Genomic DNA, 17,047 nt, shown 5'->3' with positions numbered 1-17,047 from the left:
TCATTCAATGCCATTTTCTCATTCTTTCTTTTTCTCGATCTGAGTTGTAAACTTACTGTGAACAGTTTCCACAAACACACACAAAATATCAGCTAACATTTATGTGTGTTCATACTTTGTACAAGACATAATGTCTATACACCTTACAAAAGAAGAAAGTTAAATTTAAAATGCAGCAAGACATGAAAATTATCAAAAAACCAAAACAATTATTTATGTTTAACTTACATTAAAATGTGGAGAAACAAGTCCAGAAAAAGGAATCACATACAGAAAAAGTGGAACTAACTCAACTGAGCAGACTTGTTGACGTGGTACATGACAATTTAATTCATATTAAAACATCGCCTCTACTACCTTTTATTAAACATGTAATTAACTTTTTTAAGTGTTCTATTTTTGCTGAAAAAAAAAACAGGGAAAAAGCAGTATAGAAAAGTAAGTAAAAGGGCTAATCAATCAAATTACTAAGAATCCAAGACAGAACTGAACTTTTCTATCTAATATCTAAATAATTATAACTATTTTTGAAATATCATTCTAATTATTTTTGTTAAAATTATACTCCTAAAAGACTCTAATACTTTTGTTGTATGCTGCAGAAGGGATCTGAAAATGATGACTGACTATAAAATGAAACATCCTATTAAAAATGCACTATATGAAAATCTGATAGTATTCATTCTGCCACTTTTGGATCTGTCTTCTCCAGTGAAGATCTGGAATAAATGGCAAGCATAGAGAACATGGATTTACTAAGGAAAATTAGAACTCTGTACACAAAAAGAGACTTGACAGACCTTCAAAGCAGAAGAAAATTCACTAAATAGATGGAACATTTGTCCACTTGTATGTCCCACAAAGGATCAATAACAGTGAAATATTTAATGGACCAAATTTACTATAAAGGAAATCTCAAACATTAAGGAAAAGATTGCATTTTAACTCGTAGTAGGCACTATAACTGAATGTTTTTAAGAAAATAGTGAGATAAAAATCAAACAAGCCCTAAACACACTTCATTCTACCTGAAAGTCCGGAATGGATTAAGTAACCTTTCAATCAGCGATGGCCACTAGACACTCAGACCAATTTGACACCTACAGGCACCTGGGCCAGTAAAAACATCTGTGACGTGATTCTATGTATTTATTTATTTTAAAGTTGGCAATTCTAAACATATTGATGAATGATTACAGTCAAAGTTCTTTCTCATTCTTCAATTACAGCCCTAATCCAATTTTCTGTTAAATCAGCTGAGGTTCTCCTACTGACTTTACTATTTTTGATTGAACTACTCATTCAAAAATCTTTAAGACTCTATTCAGCCTATACATCAACAAGTCTAGTTTTGGAAGGTTTTTGTTGTTTTCTAAACTCTGAGAGATATATCGTACAAATATATCATATAAAAATATGCTGTATGCCTCCATATTGAATATTAATATACCTCAAGAAAATGCATAAATATAAAAGAAAAAAACATATACAATTGGATATTACTTACAGGGAATATCTCGGTAGCCATCTTCCAGTGCACAGAAGTAATTCATGAATTCTTTAATCGGGATTTTGAAAATCTCAAACAAACCAGTGTCTTCAAACAAGGTGTAAGTTACCTAAACATATATTAAAATGAATTTTAGCCTGGAAAACGTCACAATAGCTGAGCATATTCTGCTTTTTTCCAATTTTTAAAGATGGGAAAAATATTCCCATCTTTAAAAATTTTGCTTGCTGTCTGAGCTGAAAATTACTGATATTTCATTAAAGTTTGCCTGAAAGCTAATGTCATACAGTTAGATGTTTAATCATTTTAATTCAAAAAATTAAAAAAGCATTTTTATCATCCTCTTAAATACATATGATAAAAAAACCTGCATTTTGCTACTGATTATATGCAACACTAATTGTTCGAATAATATTCACCAAACTTCTCATAATACATAAGTGAACTCATGTTTTATCTCATGACCTAAACAGAAGAAATCTAGATTATTACTTATTACTCAAAAATTCAGATTACCTAACTATAGTAGCAGATCCATTAATATAAAAATAAATAAAAGTCGTCACATCACATTTCGTATTTATTTTTGAGACCTTGGAAAAAAAATCTTTTCTATTCAAATCTCAGGTATTTCTTAACAAACCTATCAAAAGCTAACACAGTGTCCTCAGAACATCCATACATGTACATACAGTACAAAAACTTTGAAGTGTATGAGTAGAATTTGGTGACTACAGAGACATAAAAGTACTTTAAAACTGCAAATATTGAGAAAGCTTTATGAAGTAAAACACTATTTTTCATTTTTTTTTGCCAGCTCCTACCCAGCCACTTGAGAGTGAACGAGCTCTAAAATGTATGAGGTTCTCAAAGCAACATGAGAACAAAATGAGGGGACGCCACTCCTTTTCAGCTGTCCGAAACATTCCCTTTTTACATTACCAATCTGTGTATCTTACAATTAATAATTATAAAAATGCAGCTTTTATTTGGATTTTAACCAAAATACATATCATATGCTTATAGTATACCTGACAAAAGGACTGGGGAGGAGAAGAGATAAAACACATACACATAAAACCAGGAAGAACCAATACATAAATTCTGGTTAAATAGAAACCTGCACACTGAATTACTTACAGGTTTGAACTATCCTACAGTTTGCAAACAAATGAAATGCCAGCTAGTATGGATCAAAGAACATTGCTATACAACTGCAAAAATACCACTGAAAAATGGACTGTGGCATTCTACACTGCACGTTAACAGCAGTCAATAGCTGAGGTGACAAAAGTCCTGTCAATTTTGATCAAGTAAAAAAATGAAAGAAAAAAACACCTACTTGAAGACTTAGAGTAATAGCCAGAATACTTGTAGACTGGGAAAGAAAAGATAGCATCTAATGACAGAAATTAAATTATCCCCATTGTTTTTTCCTGACTTCAGCATAGACACCAGTCTATTTTTCCACCAGCACCTGACTACTTTTAGCCTGTTTCCCTCACTCCAGGTGCTTGTTCATAACACTACCTTTGAACCAAAAGAAACATGCATTCTAATTCAGGGTAGAATACTTAGAAAATTAAGATACCAGCAAGAATAAGGCTTGCTGGTATCTTTGGATCAGAACCAAATCCAGCTCATACTATAACCCCACAATTCCTAAATCCAGCATAAAGAAAGAGACAGAAGTTCACAGGTGACACTGATGAATGAGGAAGTCTGTGGAAGAGCAAACAGGTTCATTCTTTTGCACTTGCCATTAGATTGGCTTCAGCACAACATTAAACTGCACTAAAGATCTTAATAGTAAATCAGAAAGAGATAAAAGGGATACAACATGCAGAAAGCAGCATGGAAAAAAAAATCCCATTGTTTGTAGGATCAAGAGGCAAAAGACTGCCTAAAAGATCACTTCTCTTCTGCCACAGGTATAGCTCTGGCAGAAATACTTTACTGAAATTAAGAAAAAAGGAAATGGTTGACAAACAAAGTAGTAATTCTGAAAGCAGGAGACAATTCTTATAGGAAATGGCACATTACTACAAACCTATTCCAGTAACCATAAATCGAACGTATTTTACACTGAAAAGAGAATTCAGCCAAACTGGAGCAATATGCCTATAAACAAAGCACTTACGGTTTACAATGAGATGTAGTACGTGAAAAATGAAATTTCTACTTCACAACTTAGTTTTCAAATATCCTTTGAATGCAAAATTTCTTCATGGTTTAAATTATTATAAAGGCATAACAGCTTCAAGCACCCTTGCTATCCCTCATACAACAGAAGACAACAAACCCGGCTAAGGATCCTTCCAGACTGGTCTCCCATTTCTTGCACAAGGTCAAAAATTTGGAAATTCCAATTGTTCATTTTCTCCATCAGTGATTCGTGTTCCGTTATCATTGTTTCTAATTTAGGACTCTGCACCACCTGCATAAGAGTAAGAGATTTAATCACCTCTGAAATAAGAATGAAAACTAATTTGCCAACAGTAACGACCAAAAACCCTACAAAAATTATAAACCATTACTGAATTTATTCAATGGTGCCATATCTGTGGCTATGAGAAAATAATAAATCAACAGTACAAATAACACTGGACTTTTCATATTTGGGGGAAGCTTCCTGAGATAGTTATAATTATTTTATCATCATCATAACCTTTAAACCAAGCTGAGTTAATCAAACAAAGAAAAAATGCACAGGGTACCAAAACATATACTGAGCTTTGATAATTCCTTAGCTGAACTAGCTTTAAAAAAGCATTGTGAGGACTCAAAATATCAGTAAACCTTAAGAAACACTTTGTCTACTTGCACTTCCAATATACTGCATTGTGTGAACGTCCATAGTTTCATTGAAATTGCCACATACTTCATAAACTTCCAGGAGAAAATACCAGTCAATTAGTATTTAAACATACTATCTACATTAACTCCAAACAAATTAATTTTAATGAACAAAAATTCATGCAGTTCACTATCTTGTCATTTGGTGGTGACATTTATGCAACATAGAAATATACTATCATTAATTGTAAACTTTAATTTAAAAAAATGGTGATGCACCATTTCCCTTCAGATATGACAGTTATTAGCAATGTAAAAATCTCTTTACAGTGTGTTTCAACTGATAAAGAAATACTCTACTGACATAAGTTACTGCAAGTTCTTTTGCAATAGCATGCTTACAAGTGAATTATTTTGTGTTTGAGTAATTATTTCCTTCTTTTCGTCTTTTGTCTCCTCTGCCTGGTGGAAAGGCTCTTTTGAGAGACCAGAGCTTCCAACTTCACCTTAAAAAAAATAAATAGATAATTACTATATCAATAATTTATTTGTAAAATACTAATGCCTAATAATTCTTTAATTTATACAGATCTCTTCACAAAAGCTTGTTTCTAAACCAATTATTTAAGAATTTGAAAACAAGAAGTTGTAAAGGAGGAAATCTACTACAAAACATATTTGAAGATATAGAACAGGTAACATGACTTTTTACTCTCACAAATTGTTTCAGTGTTAAGTTTAGCTGAGATGGTAGAGACGTTTTGAAATACTGAGTACAGCTCTAGGAAGGTACAACTGGTAGCCTATTATTCTTTATTCTGAAATAGTCAGCATTTTAGATTACATCAATCATATCAAGTGAAATAAAACATATGGATAGACATTACTTAAAAATTATAGTACAATTTAATGTAGAAATAGAAATATGTTAATTTAATTGGCTTTGGGAAAAAAAAAAGTATTTATGTATTTTCAAAATCCCACCTGATTTTTTGTCTTTATATTCCACAAATTCTTCCTCTAGTGATGGAATAGGCTTGAGTATCTGACGTCCACAGCTTACAGAATACATGAAAAATATTTAAAACATTCAGTATTTTTCTTCTTTTGCCATTGCTAAATTCTATTGAAAAATGTCTGCAAATTACTGTCCTTTAAAAGGAACGCTTTTCAAGGTTCCTCCACCACATGACCATGAGTGCTTTCTCTATTTAGACACATACAAATTTAACTTGTACTTTGAAAATAATCATCTATCACCTCCTCTAAATTCACCTACACAGATTAACAAAGTAAGGTTAGTTATTTAGAAAGTGTTTAGACATACAGAATTAAGATCCCAAGCAGGAAATAATTCCCTAAAATCTGTAAAATACTGTTACTCCACAGTAACTGCTGCTTTTCCTACCATTTCAGTTCAATTGCACACATGCTTCACTCTTCAGTTCCCTGGGCAACAAAATTATTATGATATGCCTTTTTTCCTTACTAATAAATAATAGATCTTGATATTTTTCTTTTTTTGAAAATATTATTAGTATTTCCAACACACTGAGTTAGTGAAAATTTAACAGTCTACAGTACCTGCTACACACATAACCCACAGGTGTTTTAACTTGTTGCTGATAATCTGGAGAACTAAATGTGTGTGCCGGAGGCTTATTGATATTAATGCTTGGTTTTGTAAGAAAATCAGCAGTATCAGGAAATTCTACAGGCGACCAGCTGCCACTGGAGACAGATCCATGAGTAGGTGAACCCACTGGACTCAGGCCGGGAGAAGCACCTTCCAAAACAAACATAACATTGGGATCAGATTACAGTAAAAACACTTCTGTTTAGAAAGACTGGAATCAAACAATTTTTATAAGTTGTAAAGAACGTGGAAATAAATATACATAGATCAGCAAGATTTATTCCATGTTTTGAGAGTTACTAATATTCCACAGTCACGCATCTGAAGCAGTAGTCTACATAAGATGGTACAACATCTGGCTTTGAAGGGTTTTGTTTTTAACTTTGGCAAGCTCTAAGCAATCGCTGAAGATTTCCTTTTCTGATTCAGGATTTTATATTTAAATTTTCCAGAACAAATGAGCAAAAACAATTCATTATTGGTAACTGGCCTGGGGAAAATCTTTTTCTTCGTTGTTTTGTGATTAAGGAAAAAAGGCTCAAGACACTTTTAAAAACAAAGCAAGAAAAAAAGTTGCAATCATGTCTTTGAAGCTAGAGATTAAACTGGGCAGATATTGGCCATTATTAACAGTGATGTGCCTCTTCGTTAATGCTATGATAATCCATTCAAATCTGCCTAATAATGCACTTTAAACAAAGAAATGAAACAGAACAAAAATAAAACACAACCCTAAAGTTTGTTCATGGGTAATTCAAACATTAAAAAACATAACAACAACAAAATCAATCTTGCTTACATACACATAAGTCCCCATTGCTGTGAAAAAACTAAGCTAGAGCTTACTCCTAGAAATCCAGGAAAGAAAGCCCATAAAATCATACTTTGGTTACTATATACCCGATATGAATTTAAAACAAAGTCTCAGTTCTCTCCTTTGCAAAAAACTTAGAAAAGATGGGTTATCTATGAGTGCACAAAATGAATTATAACCATTGTAAACAAACTTTTAGGAAAGAGAAAAAAGTGTCCTTTGCCAAAGGCTCAAAGAGCAAAATATTGTAAGTGTGCTGTGGGTGTCCCATAGCTGAATTTCTTATTTTCCTGCAAACTACAAGACAAAAATTCAATTGTAATTGTTGTGATCATGCACTGCATGTTAACAAATTACTAAAAGAATATGCAGTAGGCACCTTTCAAAAATTGCCCTTAAATAAGGAATTTGTAGGTTATATGTCACAAACAGTATCACAGGCCACCCTAAATCGACTCAAGTCTTAAGAGCAGAAATTAAGTTTTGGTGCTCTAAAGGACAATTTTTAAGTCCACAGTGTCTAAATAACATTGTTCTATTACAAAAAGCTGCAGTACTAACAGAAAAAAAGAAAGGTTCCTTATTAAGGTATGCAAACTTTGCAATTTTTAACAATTACCAACCAGGCCAAATACAACATTTTGCAGATTCATAGCATTAGACAAATATTTAAACCTCATACAAAGTTGATGTTAACTGTAATTTTGAGTATTCTTAGAAGGAGGTGAAAAATATATATAAAGTATATTTTTAGAAGATACAGAACATGCTGATGTTATATTACTGTTATATTCACATGAAAAATAATTCCAAAAAAAAATTGCAATGCAAGATGTACTTACCACCTTGTGCAATTTATACAGCCTGATGGCAGGATGTCCATCTTACCTGCTCGTCTGGAACCCATATGGTGAGCTAATGTCAAAGATGATGATCTCTGCTTTGGTATCGCCAGCAGGTTTGCACCGAAAGACCCATTTGAATGAGATCCTTGGCTGAATTACAAACAAATAAGGAAATCAAAATCAGAAGTCCAACCAGCAAGAATTTTCCTTGTTTCCTACCTTGTATTCCGCCATTATCAAATAAAACGCTTGCAAGATGTCTAGACTGCTCTGATATGGTTCCAGTTCCACTACCATTCAAAAAAAAAAAAAAAAGTACTAGAAAGAAATCAAGTTCAAGATCAGATAGACAATGTACCACACAGAATAGTAAAAAACTTCTACGTACTGTGCAAAAGAAACAGAAAATATTATGTAGTACTAAAATGGCACAGTGAGTGCATTCGGACAATTTGCCACATCAGTTATTCCCTAAAATTGTATTTACTTCTTTTGAACGTTGTCTAGAAAGGGTCCAATATCCATCTGAGCAATTGCATTCGTTTATCAACTAGATTTGCAGGGCACTGAACAATGCTTTCAAGACCATTTGTTTTTTAAAGAATATTATGGAAAGTAATCGGAATTTGCTGAATCATTATGCTTTGCATAACTCGTTAAAAATCCCACTGCTAAATATTACACAATGATGTGTGAATTTACCCATTAGTGATAATATCAGATACAACAGTGTATGCTTTATCAAAGCCGGCTACTTTCTAATAGGTCTGAAAGCTTTTAGAATACTGTTTACCTTGCAAATACAATCTTATGCAGCTACAGCCTGCTTCTTGAATCAGTTTTACATAATAAATGAAATAATTAAATATCTTAAAAGTAATGCTGCTTTTAACTGTCAACTCCAATAGTCCTATTGTTAACCTGATTGACAAGTTATGCCATCTGCTGTTGTAGGCCTAGAATTACACTCCTAACTTCCAATTAAACATTTCCTGCAGTAAACAAAGATGTGATGTGCAACTGTACGCATGTAGTCTCCAGTGAAAATAATTGATGTGAATCTAATTATTTTGTTTTAGAATGGGAAAATAGTATTTATCCAAACAGCTTTAGTCTTATTTTGTCAGATTTCAAAGGAAAGTCAAACAATTATTTACCCAATCTCCTATTTTTTTTTTTAATAGATAGATATTAAAAAAAAAAAAAAAAAAAAAAGTGAGTTAGAGAATAGAGAGAGATTTATTATTTTGAAATATAATGCTGACTTATTAGGAAAACTTTGAAAGTTGTTCAAGTTGATTCAATTTTGACAGTGAATTTTTTGTCATTTGTAAACTGTTCAGCTTTCATGACACGTACCCTTTTAAAGCATATAAAATTTTTTACATCAGTCTTTAGTGTAGTAATACTAACAAGCAAGGTCAGCTCACCTCAAACAACCTTAAGAGTCATTTTTGAACACTGTCCTGAGAGATGAAGAAGATTTTGCAACATTTAATCAATTTTTACAACAATAGGTTATAGTACCATTGTGTAATGTATTATCTTTGGGAACTCGGCTAAAATTCAGTCGAAAGCAGCTACTTTATGTAAAAAAAAAAATCTGATTTTCGATAAGCTTTCCTCCTAGAAAAATTTCCTACTTCTCTCTCCCTTTTTACTATTAGCCTGCTTCTCTTCTACCAGACATTGGGCTCCTCTTTGGGATGAATCCTGCTGTAAGACAGAAAAAAACAATGTTTTTTCTTTTGCTGAATTATTTTTCTGACAATTTAAAGAACTGACTCAAGAGGAAGAGCCAATGGGACAAAGAGCCGGGAGGAATGTAGGACTGCCTCTCTCGGCTACTTCCAGTGGATATGACTGGGGAGATTCTTTCAAATGCTGATAACCAAATCAGCATGAACATAAAATATTTAACCTACCATCATAATGAAGCAGTGAGAATTTGTGATATGCTTTCAGCCTGATTTGAGAAAAACAATGGAACTGTTGTCCATGGGTGAGCTGTATAAATGATATAATGACTAGTTAAACTTTCACTGATGTCAAATTCATCTGGACAGCAATACCTATGGAAAGCTATTCATAACAACACTCAGTATCTGCAATCATATTTTGTAAACAAACTAGAATTAAACTATATAGTTCATAAAAAAAATGAGGCATGTGTGTCATTTGAAGGGGAAAAAAAACGACAGTTGCCAAATTGTTTAAATGGTTCACTTTAAAGTTAAATATTATCTTGATAAATAAACTATTGGACATGCACATATAATCTTTCACTTACTATTAGTAATTATCAAATACCACTCTAACTCACATTTTCTTTTAAGAAGTCTTGTATTTACTTGCCTTATCATCTATGTAAAAATTACTCTCAACAGGTACAACTACACAATAAAATCTTTTTTTAATGATTTTTAGATGATTTTAACAAGTTTCATGACAATTTCAAACATCTATTGCACTTTTCTCACAAGACACTGAGCAAAACCATAGGAAAAGTTAAACAAAAAGAAAACAGAATATTAACTTTAATTCAAAATATAATGCTGATTTTAGAAACAAAAGGGGTTTTTTTTGTTTGTTTTTTGCATTATACTGATGAGAAAGCTGTCTTAGTATAGATTAATGCTTGCTTAATAAGTGTATGAATAATAAATGCTGCAATACATGCATGCAACAGTGGCTACCAAACGCAAGAATGTCACATAATCCTTTTAATTAGGAAACAAGTTTTCAATCTGTTTAGAATATGCATCACTTTCACATTTCAACTAAAAGTAGAAAGAGGAAGTCAGTAATCATTTACAGATCATACAATTGCAAAACAAAGTAATTTATTTTGACTACTTTTTTTGTTTGTTTGTTTCCTACCAAAACTGATATTCAGCCCCAGTCACCATGATGGTGCAAGACATTCAGCCTCAAAATGACTTAATTTCCACTTGAGGCCAGAGTTATAAAAGTATGGTATATCATTAACTTGATATGTTTTCCAATTTAATCTGTCAGAATTTGAAGGCATAATTTAAGTACAAGATTCTACGTTAGATACTTACACCGTTACAGATATGAACATTTTTGAAAGGCAATTTTTATTATTCTACCCTAAAAATCCTATTAGGTGCTTACCTTGACACATTATAGTCCTGATGAGGTCTCTTACTGTTACTCCGTTCCCATTTAGAAGATGGTGACTCTATAGGTGGAATACCAGAAACTCCTGAAGATCGTCTCAGCTGTGGTGTTGGCAGGCTATTCCTGCTAATTAATCCCTGTTGAATAATTTCATTATAGTTGAAACTGATGTAATTGAAATTAGATACTAAGACTTTATTTTTTTCTTACTGAAGATAGGATATGACACTACTGTTGATTATGATAAAATAAAAAGCAAAGTATTTCATCATCATTCTTACTGACCAAGAAAATCAAAAAGATGTATTTAAAAATTATTTAGCTTATTACAAATAGTTACGTTTGGTTGTTGGTAGTGGTGGTTTTGTTGTTCTATTTTTCTTCTTTTGTTTGTTTGAAATTAATGTATGTGAAGGTACTTGTGCTTTGAAATCCACATGGTTCAATAATTTGCAGTACATTTGCAGTATTGAGTAAGGTCTGAAGGATCACGTATGAGGACAAGTGATCCTCAGATACTAACTTCAAAAGGTCTAGCAGAAATTATGACTTCATAATTTTAAGTTTCATTGAGTGGTCAAAGATCTGACTTCACTCACTACCATATAGTTCAAATAACGAAAAGTTGTTAACACACAAAATTAGTTTCTGATCCTGAAACACCAGACTGCTCTGAGTCCTTGATATAAGATGTACCTTGATCCTGTTTGCTTTGCTGCAAAAAGCAATAGTCACAGCCAGAAAGGTGAAACTGTACAAGCAGAACAAGATCACTATCTCCACAGAAACCTGCAGTAGTCCTTAACCAGCCCTACTATTATGAGAACCAGAGGAATATATTCTGTGAATTAGAGAAATCAGTTACACCAATGCTGCACTAGAGCAACCAAATATTCAGATGGGCAGGCAATGAAGGTGTTAATTAAGCCACTCTTACAGAGTGATTTGCTATACACAAGTTAAACAAAATCAAAGGCAGGTCTGAAATCAGTCAAATATGAGCTGGAAAAGTTACATGCTGGAAGCAGTTAGATAGGCAGCAAGGGTACGCAGCACCTGTAAATTGTCTGACAAAACAGAATAGACTGATGCCTTAAGATAATCTCCAAGAAAATAGAGAAAATAACTGAAACTGTAAAGCAAGACTCAAAAATTCCTGTAGGTTGGGCATTTAGCCTAGAAAAGGCAGCAAGTTGTCTGAGCCCAGACTTTGGTCACAACGCAACATTGAGCACTATGTGCTGTCAAGCTTAGAATGGACTTCTGTGTCAGTGGACGTTCTTGCAACAATGGGAGCACAGGTGAAGATCCCTGACAGTAGAGAAGTAAAGTCTACTCCCTGAAGCAAGCACACGTGTCAGCATACCGCTGGAAGAAAGCTCCAGTATATGCACTGAATCTGGCTTGTGATCCAGTTTATCCAACCTCAAGATACTAAGCCAGCAATCTGACTGGTTTGGGACAACCTGCCAACTGTCTGGAAATGGAAGTAACACAGTTCAGGGATTATTTTTTCTATATATATGTATGTATATTTAAATGGCAACACACACACAGTGACAATGAAAAAGTAATTAGACCTTGAGTGGCTTTCGATCTCCTTTTTCAGCAGGATCGTCTACTTCAGGACAGGGGAAGAAACCAGGAAATGGTGTGAATGGATTAGCCTTTGGCCTGCATGTGCCTGAGAAAGCACCAATCAAACTATTAATGCTTCGAAGGGAAGAAATCACTTGCGGTGGAAGGGATGGGTCAGTCAGGAGGTCTGTTAGCATGCTCCGAGCCTCATTTAGTACTGAAAGATCAACTCCAGTTCCACTGCCAGCATTCTAAAATAGACGGAATTGTTGCAAACTATTAACATGTCAAAACATTTAACTTTATTATAAATTTTAAGTAAGCATCCTATCTACTGCAAGATATTTTTCTATTAAAGAACAAATATACATAGACATACCAACAAAGCAATTTGTACTAGTATTTCTCATGCAAAAAAGAAAAATTCTTAAAATTCAACAATAGCTACTAAGCTGTTTATTTTTTTTTTCCTTTTTTAAAAATAAAGATCCTATCCCAATTCTTCTTACTTCAATTTTTTATTGCTTTGTCTTAGAAGCAAAATTGGTACTCTACATACTCCAATAATGGCAACAGAAGCTTTGGTGGTCAAACTGTTATAAGACTCTTGCAGAGGTAAAGTTTCCACAGCCTCGCTATCAGTGTTATTTCTATTTACATTGAAACAAATCCTAAAACTTGTCTCAAAAACATCATTAGTGACATTAGTTTTTATTTGGCACAGCTCCCTGAACAGGAGCAGGAATAGCTAATTAGATGCCAGCATTAACACAAGAAAGAAAGGGACTGAGAAACCAACGTTCAGGAAAAGAGGTCAGATCCTGGTAGGTCTGAGTTTTCTAACATCTGTGGGGTATCACTCCCTAATCTTATGCTAATGAACATTTAAAAGACGATCAGTCAATCAATGAGCAAGCAAAAATGCTCCCATTTTAGCTGGGTTTGATACTATTCTCATGTACACCACAAAAAGCAGAGCCCTGTTAACTTCCTCTGACTGCTACATACCAAATCACTGCTATGTAGATACAATAATCTAGAGTGTATTACAACAACTTAGGTAACTAAAACTTCTGTACTCAGTCAAATTTCATCAAAGAATAATTAGATTCATAACACACTGACCTGGTAGTAGGGCTTGTACCATTGCTTCAAATCCCAATCCCAAAGAATCATCTGTAATAAAGAAGAGTAACAGTTGATGTTTAATGCTTAAAAACAAAAATAGAATAAATATTAATTACGTGGTGCAATATAAAATACTTCTTTTATTTTTTCCATATGAAACTGAGACTGTTTCCTCTGTCAGTGCTACAAACAGCTAAAATCCTAAAGAAATGTCCGAATAAATTCCTATGCAAGAGGGATCTTTTGACGGTGGACAAAACTATATGGATTTACTTCAGTATTTCTAGGTTTTTGATAAAACATTAAGATCTAAGATAAAGTATCTAAGTCTATTCATCTAGACTCGTAAAAGTCAATCCATTCTAAAATCCAATATATTTTATAAATACAGTTATCACAAGAACAAGGGTCCAGCTACTAAACTCAGGAAATGAAAAACATACACTTTTTTCCTCCTCAAACTATAAAATACATCCCCATCCTTCAGGATATGGGCTGTATTAAGCTTGGCAAATCTCATAATGGAACTTCCTACATGAACAGCAGAACCACAGAGTAAAAATATTAATACAGTAGGCAAGTCTCAATGTCAATTTACAGCTAAATCTTGCGTCTAATAAAATAAATCTCTGCAATAAACTCAAAAGTGAAAAGCAAATTACTAGATATATTTTCTATTGGGAAATTTACAAATTCATATCATTTGTAGAATATTTAAAGCAGTTTGTGAACAAAAAGTTAGGAATAAAGGAAAAAGTTTTGCTTCAACTAAAAGTTACTGCTGCATTACCATCCAATAGAGATCCATGGAGAGAGGAGAAAAAAACACACGTAAGAATTTGTCAAGAAAATATTCAAAAAGAAGTCCCTGAAAGGTTTCAAGTAGTTTTGCATACAGAGAATTATGGTCGGGTAGGACTGAACCTACTATTTTCATTTATGTTCTTTTATTATTTCAATTCTAGAATCATTACGCAGTTTGTTAACACACATGAGCAAGGACTTTGCAACAGATGATAGACAGAAACCAGGAATTCTGCAATGGGAAGCATATTTAGATAAGCTTTCCTAAATCAATTGATATATAGATATATATATATATATATAATTAAATCAATTTATATATACACACACACATACACACGCTTATATACATATACACACACACGTATAAAACATTTATCATTATCTAGCAACAAAACTGCCTCTCCAGTTTCTCTGTCTTCTTGCCCAATAAATTTGGGCTCAACTGACCAGTTAGAGCCAACCGTGGGAGTTTACAATCTTATGAGTCATACTCTGATCATAAGTTATTTCTGTTGTAGATGAAAATTACAAAATACTGTAGATAATCTGTTATTTGGGAATAATTTGTTAATTTTTGTTAAAGGAGAGTCAGACAGAATTCTGAAGGTAAATAAGCTGAGGTGTTGTGGGGACATGCAAGATGGACAATCTAGGAAAAGCCCCTTGGACTTAATAATTCCTAAAAGGAGAAGTAAAAGGGAGAATACTTATCTGGGATATGCATATGTACAACCGGGTCCATGAACAGGAGAAGTGTAACACAGCAAACTGCACCAGTGTATGTGCTAATATCACTGCTGTTAGACTCTCAGGAGTAACACTGACTACTACACTAAACTGCGACATGAGAGATATGCAGCAAAGAACAACCTACAGCTGAGAAATCAAGCCATCTTTGTCACCTTGTCCACATAGTCTCCCAGAACCATATCTCATTACTGAGACTTAGTACCGGCTCATTTTTATATGCTTTTTCTCCAACATTAAGATATTCAAGTAAATACAAAAAATATACTGATATTAGAGCAACAGACATGGCTTGGCAGTACATGCATTGCCGTACATATGCTTTCCAAATGTATATGCAAACTGATCAAATGACCATCCTTAATGACATTGGCTTTATCTAAACTGATTCATATGTGTTTTCCAAGTCCTAATTTCACGATAACAACTGCTAATCTTTTGGTAGAAATTGAATACACTGCATCAATTGTTTGCCCACCATTCAGAACGTTGGCAGTAGCTCTGTGAAAAGAAATGTCCATCATGTGCATTCAGCATCACTAGTCACATTAAATTACAACAGGCAACCTAAAACCATTGGGTTTTGTGACTGTTGTATTTCCCTACTCTGTAACTATAAAGAAATACAGCACCTGTAATGACAATGTCTAAAAGTTAAATTCATTTAATTGATTGATCCATCGAAACAGAAACAATTTTGTGAGCTCTGTGTAGGAAGCACTGTGCTATCATCATTCATTAAAAAAAAAATGGCTTCTCAATACCTCAGGTTAAAAACAATATCTGTATTTTCAAAAGCATTCTCTTGCAGGAGGAGTGTTTTGTTACTTTCTGCTTGAATATGATTATGAATCTACCAGCCAAATAGCTTCACTAAACCCACCAAAACCACAAAAGAACGTCAGCAACACAATCTGAAGATACTATCAGCTTCAAGTACGTCAACAGCACTCACTTAATTTTTCAGTGAGCAAAAAATAAAAACAACATACAAGCAATGAAATTCAGATGTCTGCTACGTTCCAAAAGCGTTCAGTCTTTCCGACTCCTTGACAGCCACTAAATTATCATGGAAGAGCAAGGTTCTAATTACTCTCTGATAAATTAATTCATCTGCACAACAAAACAGGCACTCAAACAAAAACAAAGACAATTCTTTTTTTCTCTTTCTTCCACCTACAGTTACTGAGAACGAATAAGGTACCAATGCCCTTGCCTCCTAGTTCATATTTCACAGTCCTGGATATTTCTCTGCTTATTTTTATAGGTGAGAGCTATGTTTGATTTTGTTCCTCCAAGACTAACAGCTCTTTCCTGGGGCAAACACAATGTTCCATGCTGGCACTTGCCCAGCAGAAGGTGTAGAAAGTGTCAATGAAGAAATGCAGGCTACATGGCAGCTGTACCCAGACAAAGGCAGCACCTACCGGCTCCTCTTTTGTTATCTTTACACGGACACTATTTAGCACCACGTTTAAAGTTATCACGACATCCACTTGCTATGATCACTGAAGATGGCCAACTGCTTAAGCACGTGCATAGAGTGAGAACAGCCATATTACATTAAGTAAGACTGACCCAAAAATTAAGAGCTGAAGGATTTGAGGTTTGAGGTTTTTAAATCAATTAGTCTAGCTACCATGGCCTCGTTAATCAAACCCTTTTTAAAAACCTAAAGATACAAGGTGACTATTAGCCTGTCAGAGGCGAGCAGTACAATAGTGACAAACGCTGCCTCGCCATACTCACGCCTTTTATTAGCACCACAACATGTCTGTACCAAACCTTTAACTGCAGATCTTTTTACTGACACAACAGCTTTCTGCTGTGTGTGTACACACCTATAAGTATACACACTCATATATAAGCTTCCCTGTTAAGCTCTGGAGGGCAGATCTATAGGACTAAAAGTTCAAAGACTTCCTTTCTGCTTTAGCACCATCTTAGTAGAGAAACAACCTCACAATCTGAGAGGCATAAACAATTCACTGCTACCACTAAAACTTCTGTCCTATACCCACCTAGCGTACACAAGGAACAAC

The 17,047-nt window shown here is 33.8% G+C and overlaps 1 protein-coding gene across 1 annotated transcript in view; it reads right to left on the bottom strand.

Moving 5' to 3' along the window:
* Nucleotides 1–17,047, bottom strand: part of PDE3B (phosphodiesterase 3B) — a 76,489-nt gene that overhangs the window by 6,198 nt on the left and 53,244 nt on the right. The window contains exons 2-10 of the mRNA NM_001031182.2: nucleotides 13,449–13,499; nucleotides 12,326–12,574; nucleotides 10,740–10,882; nucleotides 7,645–7,751; nucleotides 5,891–6,092; nucleotides 5,291–5,364; nucleotides 4,709–4,812; nucleotides 3,813–3,947; nucleotides 1,508–1,619 (exon numbers count right to left, since the gene is read on the bottom strand). Of these exons, the coding sequence (NP_001026353.2) occupies nucleotides 1,508–1,619; nucleotides 3,813–3,947; nucleotides 4,709–4,812; nucleotides 5,291–5,364; nucleotides 5,891–6,092; nucleotides 7,645–7,751; nucleotides 10,740–10,882; nucleotides 12,326–12,574; nucleotides 13,449–13,499 (1,177 nt within the window). The remainder of the gene's footprint in view (nucleotides 1–1,507; nucleotides 1,620–3,812; nucleotides 3,948–4,708; nucleotides 4,813–5,290; nucleotides 5,365–5,890; nucleotides 6,093–7,644; nucleotides 7,752–10,739; nucleotides 10,883–12,325; nucleotides 12,575–13,448; nucleotides 13,500–17,047) is intronic.

The sequence above is a fragment of the Gallus gallus genome, chromosome 5, assembly GCF_016699485.2.
Source record: "Gallus gallus isolate bGalGal1 chromosome 5, bGalGal1.mat.broiler.GRCg7b, whole genome shotgun sequence".
In the NCBI taxonomy this organism is placed as follows: domain Eukaryota; kingdom Metazoa; phylum Chordata; class Aves; order Galliformes; family Phasianidae; genus Gallus; species Gallus gallus.
This window is presented reverse-complemented; position numbering and strand designations above follow the sequence as displayed.